Source organism: Eptatretus burgeri, chromosome 13, assembly GCF_056783735.1.
Source record: "Eptatretus burgeri isolate ZD-2024b chromosome 13, Ebu_testis_v1, whole genome shotgun sequence".
Lineage (NCBI taxonomy): Eukaryota > Metazoa > Chordata > Myxini > Myxiniformes > Myxinidae > Eptatretus > Eptatretus burgeri.
In genome coordinates, this window is record NC_140973.1 from 19,085,983 (window position 1) to 19,101,962 (window position 15,980).

The window sequence follows — 15,980 nt, forward strand, 5'->3', positions numbered from 1 at the left end:
GACGGTTCCGATTAATTCTCGGGCGTATTTAGCCCACTACCAACCCTTTACGTGAAGTAATATGGAGATTCAATGAAAGAAAAGACGAAGCGAAACGGGAAAAACAGTTCAACATAAAGCACATTTATTTCGCGATGGCACACGGATAGCACACATATACAATTATACACCAAAAGCAAATGTAAAAGAAGAAACGCCACAATAATGCACAAAAAGCAAATGTAAAAGAGAAAAACACACTGCAGATCTACTACCGACTACCGAGCACACGGCAACACTTATACAGTTTTACTTCACAGACGGCGCCGACAACACATATACTCAAAGCAAAAGAAAAAGGGACCACCCTCAACGATGAGGGGGGGGCAGACGGGCCTGGGGCCGAGACCGCGTCGAGCCTACCCGTCTGGTGATGAGCCGCAAAATGGCGGTGGCGTCCCGACTCCGCGGGCCTCGCTGGCACTGCCTGGAAATGGGGTGGGAACGGGGCCCCCTTCTCACACTATCTCAGCGCGGGGGGAAACAGGAGGGGGTTGTTGAGGCTCGGGGGAATGAGGATATCTCGCTGGCTCGGGTCCCGCGACGAGCGTCTCCACCGCGACCTCGGTCGCGTTACCGGCCTCCCCTCTCCGCAGCTCCCCGACTCTGACACGATCGCCCTCTCGACTGCCTTCGCCGCCGCCACCTCTCCACTCTTCTCAGCTCCGTCCAACTGCTTTCTCTGACTCTTCTCTTCTCAACTCTCCTTGACTGACTGCTTACTCCGACTCTTCCCAACTCAACTGCTTTTTGGCGAGCGAACGCGGCCCTTTATAGCCCCCGTGGCTTCGCTCCTTCACCTTCGACCCTTTACCTCTGGCTGGCTCCCCATTGGACAGAGGAAAAGTGGGCGTGAATGCTTTTTGATCCGCGAATCTGCATATAGCGATTATACCCCGACGCACCTGGAGGCGGGGCCAAATCGCCCCATGCTCACTGATAGGACGGAACAGAAGTGGGCGTGAATCGTTTTTGATCCGATTTCTTCGGAAAGGCTGGTGTTTTTGCACCCGCCGCTCGGCGCGCGCCCTGCACGAGTCCAGGATCGGTGTCCACAAGCGGCGCGGGAATGGCGGTGATGCGATGGTTGCGAGAGCGAGATGTGACGGCAAGGGTCGTGGCTGTGGTTGTGAAGCGGCGTTGCGGTTGGTGGTTGTTGTGTGATGGCTGTTGAGACGTGGTTGGTGGTGGTTGTGGTGGTAGTAATGGCGGCTGGTCCAAAATAAAGATAGTAAAAGGAAAACGGCTATCCTGAAGGGTCGCAGCCCGAATGAATGACATTTATTCCCTCTAAACAACGGGTTTGGGCCTAACTACACATATACTTACAGAGATATCTCACCTAAGGGACCTGAATGGTGGTTTCCGAATTTCGTCAACCACAACAATATATATATATATATATATATATATATATATATATATATATATATATATATATATATATATATATATATATATATATGTCTCTGTCACGCACATCCATACACACAAACAACACAATTTACAACACCACATTACATTACAAATCCACCAACATCATCATCATAAAACGATACCAACCAAGGTACAAACTACATCGCCGAGCTGAGGCGGCCGGACGGGTGCCGTGTGTGGGCAGGGCTGGCCGTCGTCTCTGACTGAGATGCCATTGGCTCAGCCAATGTAAACTGCATGCAACAGCAGCACTCCACTGGAGAAGGCAGGCCAAGGAACAATACACTGCACCAGAATACTGGTCGAACCATTGGCCACACCTCTACAAAAGGGCTTTATAAGCCGCACATCTGAAGAGCTGAGAGCGGTGTGTGTGCAGGGAACAAGGAGAGCCAGATGTGCCTCAAGGAATAGTGTGTAAATAGTGGATGGGAGTTTTTCCCTGCTGTTTTGCTACGTTGGTCGAGCCGACATCCCACTGATAGTTTCGCTCGGCCGTGCTTGATCTCTAGTAGTGGGCGTCGAGAGCACTGTTCCCTTTCTGGGGGGATTAATTTGCTGGGAAGATAATGCGGGAATTGGACTTGAGGACCCCACCTAAATTGATAGTCTCAGACGGCGTCTGTGGTTGCTTAGCAACCCGCCGTGCCACGAAGTTATCTGTGGCTCATCAGCTTCAGGGTCTAAGGTCGGGAAGCGGATCCAAGTTGACCTCGTGACCCGGCCAGAAAACCCGAGACAATATGTAAAATTTATTGTGGAAGGGATAGCAATACGTGAATGGATTCTTGGAAAGTCCAATCAATGATATAATTGAATGATTGTAACTAGTTGGCGTTCATTCAGAGAATTAATGAAAGAGATTTATACAAGTAGATAAACTGATACAAAAAGAAGGGAGAGATATTGTCTGGGCCATCCAGTCGCGTATGAGTTTAATCTGGATGAGGAAATGCAAATATTGTCAAAGTTCTGACTGCGTGACATTCTCGTTAATGGCAAAGAAGCATTAACATATGCATCACAATTTCTTTACTTAGTGCCTATAACCAGACTCACCAGGGCAGTAAATCCCGAGGAGTCTCGGATGTCAGGCCGAACACCTTTCCTCAGAAAAGCCTCAATTCTCTCTACATTTCCATCCAGGGCGGCTGTCCATATGCCTGCAGAGCACATTGCACAAGTGCAAGTGAAATATTTTATCAAATAATAATTATCAGCTTATAATTTATCATGACAATCAAATAGTTTGAGATTTTGTTTTTTCACCTCGCTCAAAGTCCATTTCCTCCAGGCTCTGTCCCAGCTCTCGTGGCCATGCCTCTCCATGGCCACAATGGCCACAGCTCATTGCGGTCGTTGATCACACCTTCAGAGGTGTAGGAACTTCAGGTCGTGCCCCCGAAGAGTCAACAAGGGTGTGGGTCACGCCTCCAGATGGAGGTCCCAGAAAGCACCAAAGCCGTGGCTTGCACCTCCAGGAGGCACCGAGTCACTGGTACACACAGAAAGGCTTTGCATAAACAAAACATCTTGGATCATCGATGAAATGGCTATTCATTACCTCCACCGCCGAAGGTTATGTTTTCACCCCTGTCTGTCTGTCTGTCTGTCTGTGAGCAAGATATCTCAAAAAGTTGTAGACGGATCCAGACGATATTTGGTGGAGAGGTTGGGTGTGTGACAAGGATGGATTGATTTGATTTTGGTTCAGATACAGATCTGGCCTATCAGTGTGATACAAAACGTGAACTGTTCAGCCTCGCAGAGGTATGCGCTCTACCTCTACAGAGGTATGCGTTGTAGTTTTGGGAAGGTGACGAAATTTCTAAAATCATTGGTTCACTCTCTTGCTTTGAAGAAAAGCTCACAACTGAATCGTTATGTCACCTTTTTTCTCACAGTGGTTAGCACACCTATGCCAACATTTGGTTGAGAAAAATTATCCAAAAATAATAGTTGTAGTTTCTTCATTATGAATACAAATCTGACTATAAACCCCCCTGATGTTGTGCAGGTGAAGTTGAATGGTCCCTCAGAGGGTCTGGTTATTCCAAAGATGTAATTATTTTCTTGTATGGTTGTCCAAGACTCACAGGGAAGCTTGTACATGGATCAAATGCAGGACAAGACCATTCGGAGACATCAGTGTACCTTTCCATGAATTAAAAGGACATTAGCAGACAATGGACACAAAACAAACAAACAAAAAAACACAAAGCAGAGGGTGGGATATGAACCTGGGATCCCAGCAACACGAGCGAAGTGCTCAGATGGGAATGTTAAAGAGGCTAATCCAATCAACACATTTGTACATTTCTTTAGAATGAAGGACTTCATATAAACATGTCAACCAAAGTGTTACTTGCAAATTCAAAACCTGAGCTGTTTTGAGATGACAGCCTCAACCTTGACAGAAATTGTCCACATTTTGGAAGGAATGGGTTGACAAGTTGGAGAGTTTCCTCAAATCGAATTTCTTGCTTTTCTGGCTTCTGTAAGTATTCAGAGCGGGATCTGGAGGTAAGTTTGAATAATATAGAGGACTAAGTATAGTACTGTAGTTTGTAGTACGACTGTACAATCATTCGAAAAATAGAGCTCCTCGGTTGATATAAATTTACAATTTAATTTCTTTTGGTGACTTTTTTGTCATCATCCTCAAACTTAACTCTCCAAATTATGAATCATGAACACACTGGTTGGTCCAAAAACACACACCCCACCTCTGTGTGCGTAAAAAAACAACTGTGCCTTTGAAACGCGTCGTCATATCCTGCCACCATGATCAATCAAGTGCTCCATTTCCACATGGAGTGCACAGAAACAGGTGTATGTGAAAGAAATATAATTCAATGTCCATCTGAGTTTACCTTGGTTCTGGAAAGATGCCTTATTTATTACATACATACAAGGTGAGGCTAAATGAATGAATGTATTGAGAGAAAAAGGAAATGAAAGGGGGGTGGTGTATGTGTGAGAGAGCGAGATCGAGAGAGCGAGAGAGAGAGCGAGAGAGAGCGAGAGAGCGCGAGAGAAAGACAGAGACAGCGAGAGAGAGCGAGAGAGAGCGAGAGAGAGCGAGAGAGCGAGAGAGCGAGAGAGCGAGAGAGCGAGACAGCGAGAGAGAGCGAGAGAGAGCGAGAGAGAGCGAGAGAGAGCGAGAGAGAGCGAGAGAGAGCGAGAGAGCGAGAGAAAGACAGAGACAGCATGGAACTACTATGGAACAGAGAGAAGAGGTAACTACTATGGAACAGAGAGAAGAGGTAACTACTATGGAACAGAGAGAAGAGGTAACTACTATGGCACAGAGAGAAGAGGTAACTACTATGGAACAGAGAGAAGAGGTAATTACTATGGCACAGAGAGAAGGGGTAATTACTATGGAGCAGAGAGAAGGGGTAACTACTATGGAGCAGAGAGAAGGGGTAACTACTATGGCGCAGAGAGAAGGGGTAACTACTATGGCGCAGAGAGAAGGGGTAACTACTATGGCGCAGAGAGAAGGGGTAACTACTATGGCGCAGAGAGAAGGGGTAACTACTATGGCAGAGAGAGAAGGGGTAACTACTATGGCAGAGAGAAGGGGTAACTACTATGGCAGAGAGAAGGGGTAACTACTATGGCACAGACAGAAGGGGTAACTACTATGGCACAGAGAGAAGGGGTAACTACTATGGCACAGAGAGAAGGGGTAACTACTATGGCACAGAGAGAAGGGGTAACTACTATGGCACAGAGAGAAGGGGTAACTACTATGGCGCAGAGAGAAGGGGTAACTACTATGGCGCAGAGAGAAGGGGTAACTACTATGGCACAGAGAGAAGGGGTAACTACTATGGCACAGAGAGAAGGGGTAACTACTATGGCGCAGAGAGAAGGGGTAACTACTATGGCACAGACAGAAGGGGTAACTACTATGGCACAGACAGAAGGGGTAACTACTATGGCACAGAGAGAAGGGGTAACTACTATGGCGCAGAGAGAAGGGGTAACTACTATGGCGCAGAGAGAAGGGGTAACTAATATGGCAGAGAGAGAAGGAGTAACTACTATGGCACAGACAGAAGGGGAAACTACTATGGCACAGAGAGAAGGGGTAACTACTATGGCACAGAGATAAGGGGTAACGACTATGGAATATCGGGTTGGAGACAGGGGGTGGAGAGTACCATGGGGATTATGGGAGTGGGGCCGGACGGAGCATTGGTTTGGGTCAAAAATTCCGCTGGCCCAATCGATTGGTTGTTACCATAGCAATGGATAAGTCGCAATGTTATTACAGCAGCCGCCATTGAATCCCAACAAATCCAATATCACGGAACAGTTCTCAACTGGACATGAGAATTACGTCGTTTGAGGCAGCAACTCTGATGACGTCACGGCAGCGAGAAAAATGGACCAATCAAAGGGAAGGATCCAGAAAACATGTGTGGGGTTCAAGAGCTTGGATGACGGCTACGTCATATCCGGCGGAAAACGTCAGTACGTCGTCTGGGTCTTTGAAAGATTTCAACACGTTTGATCAAATATAAATAAGTAATATTAGATGTAGAAGAAGCAATATTTTAAAATTACAATTAATTGTACAGGTATATATGTCGTTTCTTTGTTTTGCTTTGAATAGTTATCAGCGAGGTCTTTTTTCTTAACTTCACACACATAATAATAATAATAGTGAAATATGGAATGAAAAATTATCGGAGTCATAATATCGCAATCCAATCAAATGCAAGCGCTCCTTAATCGATAATTCTATACACCGCCCAACCTCATGCAGCGGAACGAATAAGCATGAAGTCTGAAGGGGGGTTGGCGAGATTGTTTATTACAACAGTCGCTATTTACAATTTCTGTTTTCAAAATCCTGGATTTCTCATCATTCATTCAAAAAAAAAAATCTCTCGAACAACGATCGCGCTTTCAAAATGCGTTTGACGTACCTCGTTTTAAGATCTATCAAACCGCATATCAGTAAGTTATATTCATCGATTAATCTCTGTGTGGACGCGTAATAACAACGAAAGGTGTGTGTGGTGTGAATGGATCCGGGATGGATATGTCGTTACACCGGATGCCATACAAATAGAGCGAAGAAGGAGAAGAAGAAGAAGAATCTCGTCCGACAGGATGAGGAGAGGTGGCATGAGTCGTGACGTCATGGCCCACCCCGTTGGTTGGTCGACGGCGGCGAATGAAGGCGGACACGCAACTAAAGAAGAAGAAGAAGAAGAATCTCGTCCGACAGGATGAGGAGAGGTGGCATGAATTGTGACGTCATGGCCCACCCCGTTGGTTGGTTGACGGCGGCTAATCAAGGCGCAGACACGCAACTAGATACCCTCACTGGCGATTCTTGCGCAAAGGGCAGAAACAAAAAGCAATCAAATACTGAAGTAGATATTAAGTCGGGTGTGTAGGTTATCAGGCGGACGGACATTGAGCCAGTATGCAGCCAGAGCCAGGGCCTAGTTCGCCTTGTTCCCGGGCGAGCCTCCCCAACGGTGTCTGTCACTGTCTGGGTCAGCGCCTGCAGGGGACAATGGGCTGCGAACCCGCCGAAGGGGATGACACTCCGGTCACGGAGCTTGTGGATGGTGAGGTTGGCGCTCCGAGCCAGCCGGATAGGCCGCACATCGCCCGGAAACAGGACTCGCTGAGGAAAAATCGACCTGGTAAGTGCAAAAAAAACAACCCACGAATATCGAAAGGGGGTCCTGAGAGTTTGTGTGAACACTTGACGAGTCTTATGACCGTCTCCTGGCGACGCTTTACGTGTCTGTGACGTCAACTCTGTGTGACGAAACTACCATGAACTTGTGACGTATTAAAAGGCAGTGACGTAGTCGTACTTGAATGTTTTTTTTTTGACGACGACGACGATGGGAGTACAAGTTGTACGTTGTTGCACCTGTCGAGAAAATGTGTGCGTGTTTGCCATTCCACACCAGCCGTACACAGTACAACACGGCACACCGTCGGTTGTTGGCACGAACCATGTCGCTCGATACCACGTGCACCAGTTACCCCGCAGGGTTTACTAACAATTGGGTCACTCTGTGTCTGCCTGCAGCCTTTCGGTCACAATTTGAATCCGATCTCCACGAAACTTCACCACGTGCTCGAAGAGTTCGCCGAAAGCAAGAAGCCCTATTGTTTTTGAGGTCAAAAGGTCAACATGTCGAAAGCTCAACAACTTTGTCAAACTTCTAAAAATCTGCTATTTTCATCCCATTGACTCGAGATTTGAACAGGATTTGCATTCCGGGTCACTGAATTCAACTACCAGCTATTTTTGGGGTCGACGTCGACCAAAAGGTCAACACAGGCCGAATCTATAAAACTAGTGCGTGCCCGTATGTGCGTGGCCGTACGTGCAAAAAAAAAAAACTTTCAAACCGCGTGCCAGAAACAACAACCACACAGGCCATTCCTTCGCTCTCGTAAACGCCATAACTTGGGAAACAGCTGAAACGGATGAAGAAGAACGATATATCAAACATTGAAAAGGCACATACTCAGGTCCCCAGCGTCAATTGTGACGTCATATCAAACAAGAAGAATTGTGACGTCAATTGTGATGTCATAGCACCGTGTCCTGTCATTGGTTTGGTAAATAAATGGCCATAACTTGGGAACCACTTGTCCGATTAATATCAAACCTTGAAAAGGCACATACTCAGGTCCCCAGCAATATAGCTGGCAAGTTTCAATTAGATCGGACCAGTGGTTGTCGAGAAACGGCGGTCACAGACAGACACATGGAGATTGCTGGAATTATAGATAGATGGTCAATTTTCATATCTGATTAACTTGACATTTGAACAGTAGTTGCATATTTGTTCATTGAATTGAACCACCAACTATTTTTGAGGTCAACATGGGCAAAGGTCAATGACTTGGGTGAACTTTCCAAAATCCTCAATTTTCATCCCATTGACTTGAAATTTGAAGAGGATTTGCATATCTGGTCATTGAATTCGACAAACGAGTATTTTTGATGTCGACTTGGTTGAAATTTCTAAAATTGTTAATTTTCTTTCGATTGACTTGATATTTGAAGAGTGTTTGCATATTTCGTCATTTAATCCAACCATCAATTATTTTTTAAGGTCAAATTTGTTTGATCGATTTCGCAAGTATCGTGCTGTGCATGACATCTTTCTTGTTGCTTACGAAATCTAAAGATTTCGTAAGTATGTTGATGACTTCCGTCCTCTGTTTGTTACTTACGAAATCTAAAGATTTCGTAAGTATATTGATGACTTCCGTTTCTGTTTGTTTGTTTGTTTGTAGGCACGATAACTCGAGAACGGAAGAAGCAACCAATGTCAAATTACACCACGTGATTCAGGAGGGTGATGGCTAGTGCTGATTAGATTTTGGTCAAAATCGGTCAAAGGTCAAGGTCACAGTGAGGTCAAACATCCAAAACATTCGATTTTTGATGGTTTGGAACAGAATCATCGTAGAAACTTCTGGTTTGCGTCGCTACCTTCTCGAGAGACAGCTTTTATGAGACAAGGTCAGAGGTAAAGTTGACGATTTCGTAAGTACCAGTCTATGACTGCTTGTTTGTTACTTACGAAATCTTAAGATTTCGGAAGTATATTGATGCCTTCCGTTTCTGTTTGTTTGTTTGTTTGTTTGTTTGTTTGTTTGTTTGTAGGCACGATAACTCGAGAACGGAAGAAGCTACCAATATCAAATTACACCACGTGATTCAGGAGGGTGATGGCTAGTGCTGATTAGATTTTGGTCAAAGGTCAAGGTCACAGTGAGGTCAAATATTCGATTTTTGATGGTTTGGTTAAGATAACTCGAGAACGGAAGAAGCTACCAATGTCAAATTACACCACGTGATTCAGGAGGGGGATGGCTTGTGCTGATTAGATTTTGGTCAAAATCGGTCAAAGGTCAAAGTCACAGTGAGGTCAAACATCCTAAACATTCGATTTTTGATGGTTTGGTGCAGAATCATCGTAGAAACTTCTGGTTTGCGTCGCTGCCTTCTCTCGAGACAGCTTTTATTAGATAAGGTCAGAGGTCAAGTTGACAATTCGTAAGTACCAGTGTATGACTGCTTGTTTGTTTGTTTGTTTGTTTGTAGACACGATAACTCGAGAACGGAAGAAGCTACCAATGTCAAATTACACCACGTGATTCAGGAGGGTGATGGCTCGTGCTGATTAGATTTTGGTCAAAGGTCAAGGTCACAGTGAGGTCAAAAATTCAATTTTTGATGGTTTGGTACAGAATTATGGTAGAAACTTCTGGTTTGCGTCACTACCTTCTCCAGAGACAGCTTTTATGAGACAAAGTCAGAGGTCAAGTTGACGATTTTGTAAGTACCAGTCTATGACTGCTTGTTTGTTTGTTTGTTTGTTTGTTTGTTTGTTTGTAAGCACGATAACTCGAGAATGGAAGAACCGACCAATGTCAAATTACACCACGTGATTCAGGAGGGTGATGGCTAGTGCTGATTAGATTTTGGTCAAAGGTCAAGGTCACAGTGAGGTCAAATATTCGATTTTTGATGGTTTGGTTCAGATAACTCGAGAACGGAAGAAGCTACCAATGTCAAATTACACCACGTGATTCAGGAGGGGGATGGCTTGTGCTGATTAGATTTTGGTCAAAATCGGTCAAAGGTCAAAGTCACAGTGAGGTCAAACATCCTAAACATTCGATTTTTGATGGTTTGGTGCAGAATCATCGTAGAAACTTCTGGTTTGCGTCGCTGCCTTCTCTCGAGACAGCTTTTATTAGATAAGGTCAGAGGTCAAGTTGACAATTCGTAAGTACCAGTCTATGACTGCTTGTTTGTTTGTTTGTTTGTTTGTAGACACGATAACTCGAGAACGGAAGAAGCTACCAATGTCAAATTACACCACGTGATTCAGGAGGGTGATGGCTCGTGCTGATTAGATTTTGGTCAAAGGTCAAGGTCACAGTGAGGTCAAAAATTCAATTTTTGATGGTTTGGTACAGAATTATGGTAGAAACTTCTGGTTTGCGTCACTACCTTCTCCAGAGACAGCTTTTATGAGACAAAGTCAGAGGTCAAGTTGACGATTTTGTAAGTACCAGTCTATGACTGCTTGTTTGTTTGTTTGTTTGTTTGTAAGCACGATAACTCGAGAATGGAAGAACCGACCAATGTCAAATTACACCACGTGATTCAGGAGGGTGATGGCTCGTGCTGATTAGATTTTGGTCAAAATTGGTCCAAGGTCAAGGTCACAGTGAGGTCAAATATTCGATTTTTGATGGTTTGGAACAGAATTATGGTAGAAACTTCTGGTTTGCGTCACTACCTTCTCCAGAGACAGCTTTTATTGGACAAAGTCAGAGGTCAAGTTGACGATTTCGTAAGTACCAGTCTATGACTGCTTGTTTGTTACTTACGAAATCTCAAGATTTTGTAAGTATATTGATGCCTTCCGTTTCTGTTTGTTTGTTTGTTTGTTTGTTTGTAGGCACGATAACTCGAGAACGGAAGAAGGTACCAATGTTAAATGACACCACGTGATTCAGGAGGCTGATGGCTAGTGCTGATTAGATTTTGGTCAAAATCGGTCAAAGGTCAAGGTCACGGTGAGGTCAAATATTCGATTTTTGATGGTTTGGTACAGATAACTCGAACGGAAGAAGCTACCAATGTCAAATTACACCACCTGATTCAGGAGGCTGATGGGTAGTGCTGATTACATCTTGGTCAAAATCGGTCAAAGGTCAAGGTCACAGTGAGGTCAAACATCCAAAAAATGATAACTCGAGAACGGAAGAAGCTTCCAATGTCAAATTACACCACGTGATTCAGGAGGGTGGTGGCTAGCGCTGATTGGATTTTGGTCAAAATCGGTCAAAGGTCAAGGTCACAGTGAGGTCAAACATTCAAAACATTCGATTTTTGATGGTTTGATACAGAATCATCGTAGAAACTTCTGGTTTGCGTCGCTACCTTCTCAAGAGACAGATTTTATTAGACAAGGTCAGAGGTCAAGTTGACGATTTCGTAAGTACCAGTCTATGACTGCTTGTTTGTTTGTTTGTTTGTTTGTAGGCACGATAACTGGAGAACGGAAGAAGCTACCAATGTCAAATTACACCACGTGATTCAGTAGGGTGATTGCTTGCGCTGATTAGATTTTGGTCAAATCGGTCAAAGGTCAAGGTCACAGTGAGGTCAAACATGAAAAAATGATAACTAAAGAACGGAAGAAGCTTCCAATGTCAAATTATACCACGTGATTCAGGAGGGTGGTTGCTAGCGCTGATTAGATTTTGGTCAAAATCGGTCAAAGGTCAAGGTCACAGTGAGGTCAAACGTCCAAAAAATGATAACTCGAGAACGGAAGAAGCTTCCAATGTCAAATTACACCACGTGATTCAGGAGGGTAATGGCTAGCGCTGATTAGATTTTTAGTCAAAATCGGTCAAAGGTCAAGGTCACAGTGAGGTCAAACATCCAAAACATCAGATTTTTGATGGTTTGGTACAGAATCATCGTAGAAACTTCTGGTTTGCGTCGCTACCTTCTCAAGAGACAGCTTTTATTGGACAAGGTCAGAGGTCAAGTTGACGATTTCGTAAGTACCAGTCTATGACTGCTTGTTTGTTTGTTTGTAGGCATGATAACTCGAGAACGAAAGAAGCTACCAATGTCAAATTACACCACGTGATTCAGGAGGGTGATGGCTTGTGCTGATTATATTTTGGTCAAAATCGGTCAAAGGTCAAGGTCACAGTGAGGTCAAACATAATTCCGTAAATTCACGTGGAGAAATGGAGTATTTTTGCTTCGCTCGACGTTACGAGTTCGTTTTAACTTCGATTTTAATTTTGTCTTCGGTTTTGCGATCGCTTAGGACGCCTTAAACTCGGTTGTCGAAATTCTGGTAAGAATCGGATGTTTTTTGAGACGTTTTAAGATTGTATAAAAAATATTTCACTCGACGCGTCACGGGTCGTCCCATGATGCAGTGCGTTCGAGCAGACACGTCGTTGAGTTACATTAAGGTATAATTGCATGGAGAAATGGAGATTTTTGCTTCGGTCGACGTTACGATTTTTGATGGTTTGATACAGAATCATCGTAGAAACTTCTGGTTTGCGTCGCTACTTTCTCGAGAGACAGCTTTTATTAGACAAGGTCAGAGGTCAAGTTGACTATTTCGTAAGTACCAGTCTATGACTGCTTGTTACTTACGAAATCCAAAGATTTCTTAAGTATATTGATGACTTCCGTTTGTTTGTTTGTTAATTCCGAAATCTAAAGATTTCGTCAGTATATTGATGCCTTCCGTTTCTGTTTGTTTGTTTGTTTGTTTGTTGGCACGATAACTCGAGAACGGAAGAAGCTATCAATGTCAAATTACACCACGTGATTCAGGAGGGTGAAGGCTAGTGCTGATTAGATTTTGGTCAAAATCGGTCAAAGGTCAAGGTCACGGCAAGGTCAAATATTCGATTTTTGATGGTTTGGTACAGATAACTCGAGAACGGAAGAAGCTCCCAATGTCAAATTACACCACGTAATTCAGGAGGGTGGTGGCGAGCGCTGATTAGGTTTTGGTCAAAATCGGTCAAAGGTCAAGGTCACTGAGGTCAAACATCCAAAACATTCGATTTTTGATGGTTTGGTACAGAATCATCTTAGAAACTTCTGGTTTGCGTCGCTACGTTCTCTCGAGACAGCTATTATTAGACAAGGTCAGTGGTCAAGTTGACGATTTCGTAACTACCAGTCTATGACTGCTTGTTTGTTTGTTTGTTACTTAAGAAATCTAAAGATTTCGTATGTATATTGATGCCTTCCGTTTCTGTTTGTTTGTTTGTTTGTTTGTTTGTTTGTAGGCACGATAACTCGAGAACGGAAGAAGCTACCAATGTCAAATTACATCACGTGATTCAGGAGGGTGATGGCTAGTGCTGATTAGATTTTGGTCAAAATCGGTCAAAGGTCAAGGTCACAGTAAGGTCAAATATTCGATTTTTGATGGTTTGGTACAGATAACTCGAACGGAAGAAGCTACCAATGTCAAATTACATCACGTGATTCAGGAGGGTGTTGGCTCGTGCTGATTAGATTTTGGTCAAAATCGGTCAAAGGTCAAGGTCACAGTGAGGTCAAACATAATTCCGGAAATTCATGTGGAGAAATGGAGTATTTTTGCTTCACTCGACGTTACAAGTTCGTTTTAACTTCGATTTTAATTTTGTCTTCGGTTTTTGCGATCGCTTAGGACGCTTAAACTCGTTTGTCGAAATTCTGGTAAAATCGGATGTTTTATGAGATTTATGTCGGGTGTCATATCTGAGGCTAAACTGAAGATTATGCTTATGAGGGGGATTGTAACACACGGCATTACGCGCTCGTTTTAAAGTCAATTTACATGTTAATCTTCTATGTTTGGGACAGTACATGTTGAACAAGATTTTACTGACAACTTTAAATTTTATTGATATGAGAACATTTTGTAAACTGAATGTTCATTCCAACAAAATATATATTTTATTTCCAATACATTATGAGTGGTTCACAAAATGTGCTGTTTGAAAATTGCATAGTCTGCCAAATGTCAATCATGTATCAGTTGGCTGCTGCTGCCATATAGATTAGCTGGGGTGAGTTCGCAATTGCAGTTGAGAAATGTGTTGAATACACGGCATGTATTTTCACATACGAGTTTATAGATTAATTAAAAGTATAAGATAAATTAACTTGTCAACTTGATCTGCTGTAGGATTCCCCTTTTGTGGTCTTAACCGTCAAGTTGACCATTTCGTAAGTACCAGTCTATGACTGCTTGTTTGTTTGTTTGTAGGCACGATAACTCGAGAACGGAAGAAGCTACCAATGTCAAATTACACCACGTGATTCAGGAGGGTGATGGCTAGTGCTGATTAGATTTTGGTCAAAATCGGTCAAAGGTCAAGGTCACAGTGAGGTCAAATATTCGATTTTTGATGGTTTGGTACAGATAACTCGAGAACGGAAGCAGCGACCAATGTCAAATTACACCACGTGATTCAGGATGGTGATGGCGAGTGCTGATTAGATTTTGGTCAAAATCTGTCAACGGTCAAGGTCACAATGAGGTCAAACATTCGATTTTTGATGGTTTGGAACAGAATCATCGTAGAAACTTCTGGTTTGCGTCTCCACCTTCTCTCGAGACAGCTTTTATTAGACAAGGTCAGAGGTCAAGTTGACGATTTTGTAGGTACCAGTCTATGACTGCTTGTTACTTATGAAATCGAAAGATTTCGTTAGTATATTGATGCCTTCCGTTTCTGTTTGTTTGTTTGTTTGTTTGTAGGCACGATAACTCGAGAACGGAAGAAGCTACCAATGTCAAATTACACCACGTGATTCAGGAGGGTGATGGGTTGTGCTGATTAGATTTTGGTCAAAATCGGTCAAAGGTCAAGGTCACCGTGAGGTCAAACATAATTCCGGAAATTCATGTGGAGAAATGGAGTATTTTTGCTTCACTCGACGTTACAAGTTCGTTTTAACTTCGATTTAAATTTTGTCTTCGGTTTTTGCGATCGCTTAGGACGCTTAAAACTCGTTTGTCGAAATTCTGGTAAAATCGGATGTTTTATGAGATTTATGTCGGGTGTCATATCTGAGGCTAAACTGAAGATTATGCTTATGAGGGGGATTGTAACACACGGCATTACGCGCTCGTTTTAAAGTCAATTTACATGTTAATCTTCTATGTTTGGGACAGTACTTGTTGAACAAGATTTTAATGACAACTTTAAATTTTATTGATATGAGAACATTTTGTAAACTGAATGTTCATTCCAACAAAATATATATTTTATTTCCAATACATTATGAGTGGTTCACAAAATGTGCTGTTTGAAAATTGCATAGTCTGCCAAATGTCAATCATGTATCAGTTGGCTGCTGCTGCCATATAGATTAGCTGGGGTGAGTTCGCAATTGCAGTTGAGAAATGTGTTGAATCCACGGCATGTATTTTCACATACGAGTTTATAGATTAATTAAAAGTATAAGATAAATTAACTTGTCAACTTGATCTGCTGTAGGATTCCCCTTTTGTGGTCTTAACCGTCAAGTTGACCATTTCGTAAGTACCAGTCTATGACTGCTTGTTTGTTTGTTTGTAGGCACGATAACTCGAGAACCGAAGAAGCTACCAATGTCAAATTACACCACGTGATTCAGGAGGGTGATGGCTAGTGCTGATTAGATTTTGGTCAAAATCGGTCAAAGGTCAAGGTCACAGTGAGGTCAAATATTCGATTTTTGATGGTTTGGTACAGATAACTCGAGAACGGAAGAAGCGACCAATGTCAAATTACACCACGTGATTCAGGAGGGTGATGGCGAGTGCTGATTCGATTTTGGTCAAAATCGGTTAACGGTCAAGGTCACAGTGAGGTCAAACATTCGATTTTTGATGGTTTGGAACAGAATCATCGTAGAAACTTCTGGTTTGCGTCTCTACCTTCTCTAGAGACAG

At 43.2% G+C, this 15,980-nt stretch overlaps 2 protein-coding genes across 5 annotated transcripts in view; one reads left to right on the forward strand and one right to left on the reverse strand.

The window, feature by feature from the left end:
- LOC147013987 (uncharacterized) overlaps positions 1 to 5,968 on the reverse strand; it is a 32,986-nt gene extending 27,018 nt beyond the window's left edge. Inside the window, exons 1-3 of one of the 3 annotated variants that reach the window (XM_085851496.1) lie at positions 5,828 to 5,968; positions 2,746 to 2,971; positions 2,536 to 2,639 (exon numbers count right to left, since the gene is read on the reverse strand). In XM_085851496.1, the coding sequence (XP_085707622.1) occupies positions 2,536 to 2,639; positions 2,746 to 2,827 (186 nt within the window). In that variant the 5' untranslated portion in view covers positions 2,828 to 2,971; positions 5,828 to 5,968. Of the gene's footprint in view, positions 1 to 2,535; positions 2,640 to 2,745; positions 2,972 to 5,728 lie in introns of all 3 variants that reach the window. The other 2 variants (XM_085851497.1, XM_085851498.1) reach the window with 2 other exon arrangements.
- Positions 5,969 to 6,671: 703 nt separating this feature from the next.
- The window catches only part of LOC147013988 (pantothenate kinase 3-like), a 71,378-nt gene continuing 62,069 nt past the window's right edge, over positions 6,672 to 15,980 (forward strand). Inside the window, exon 1 of one of the 2 annotated variants that reach the window (XM_085851509.1) lies at positions 6,672 to 7,151. In XM_085851509.1, coding sequence (XP_085707635.1) covers positions 6,926 to 7,151 — 226 coding nt within the window. In that variant the 5' untranslated portion in view covers positions 6,672 to 6,925. The remainder of the gene's footprint in view (positions 7,152 to 15,980) is intronic. The other variant, XM_085851508.1, reaches the window with a different exon arrangement.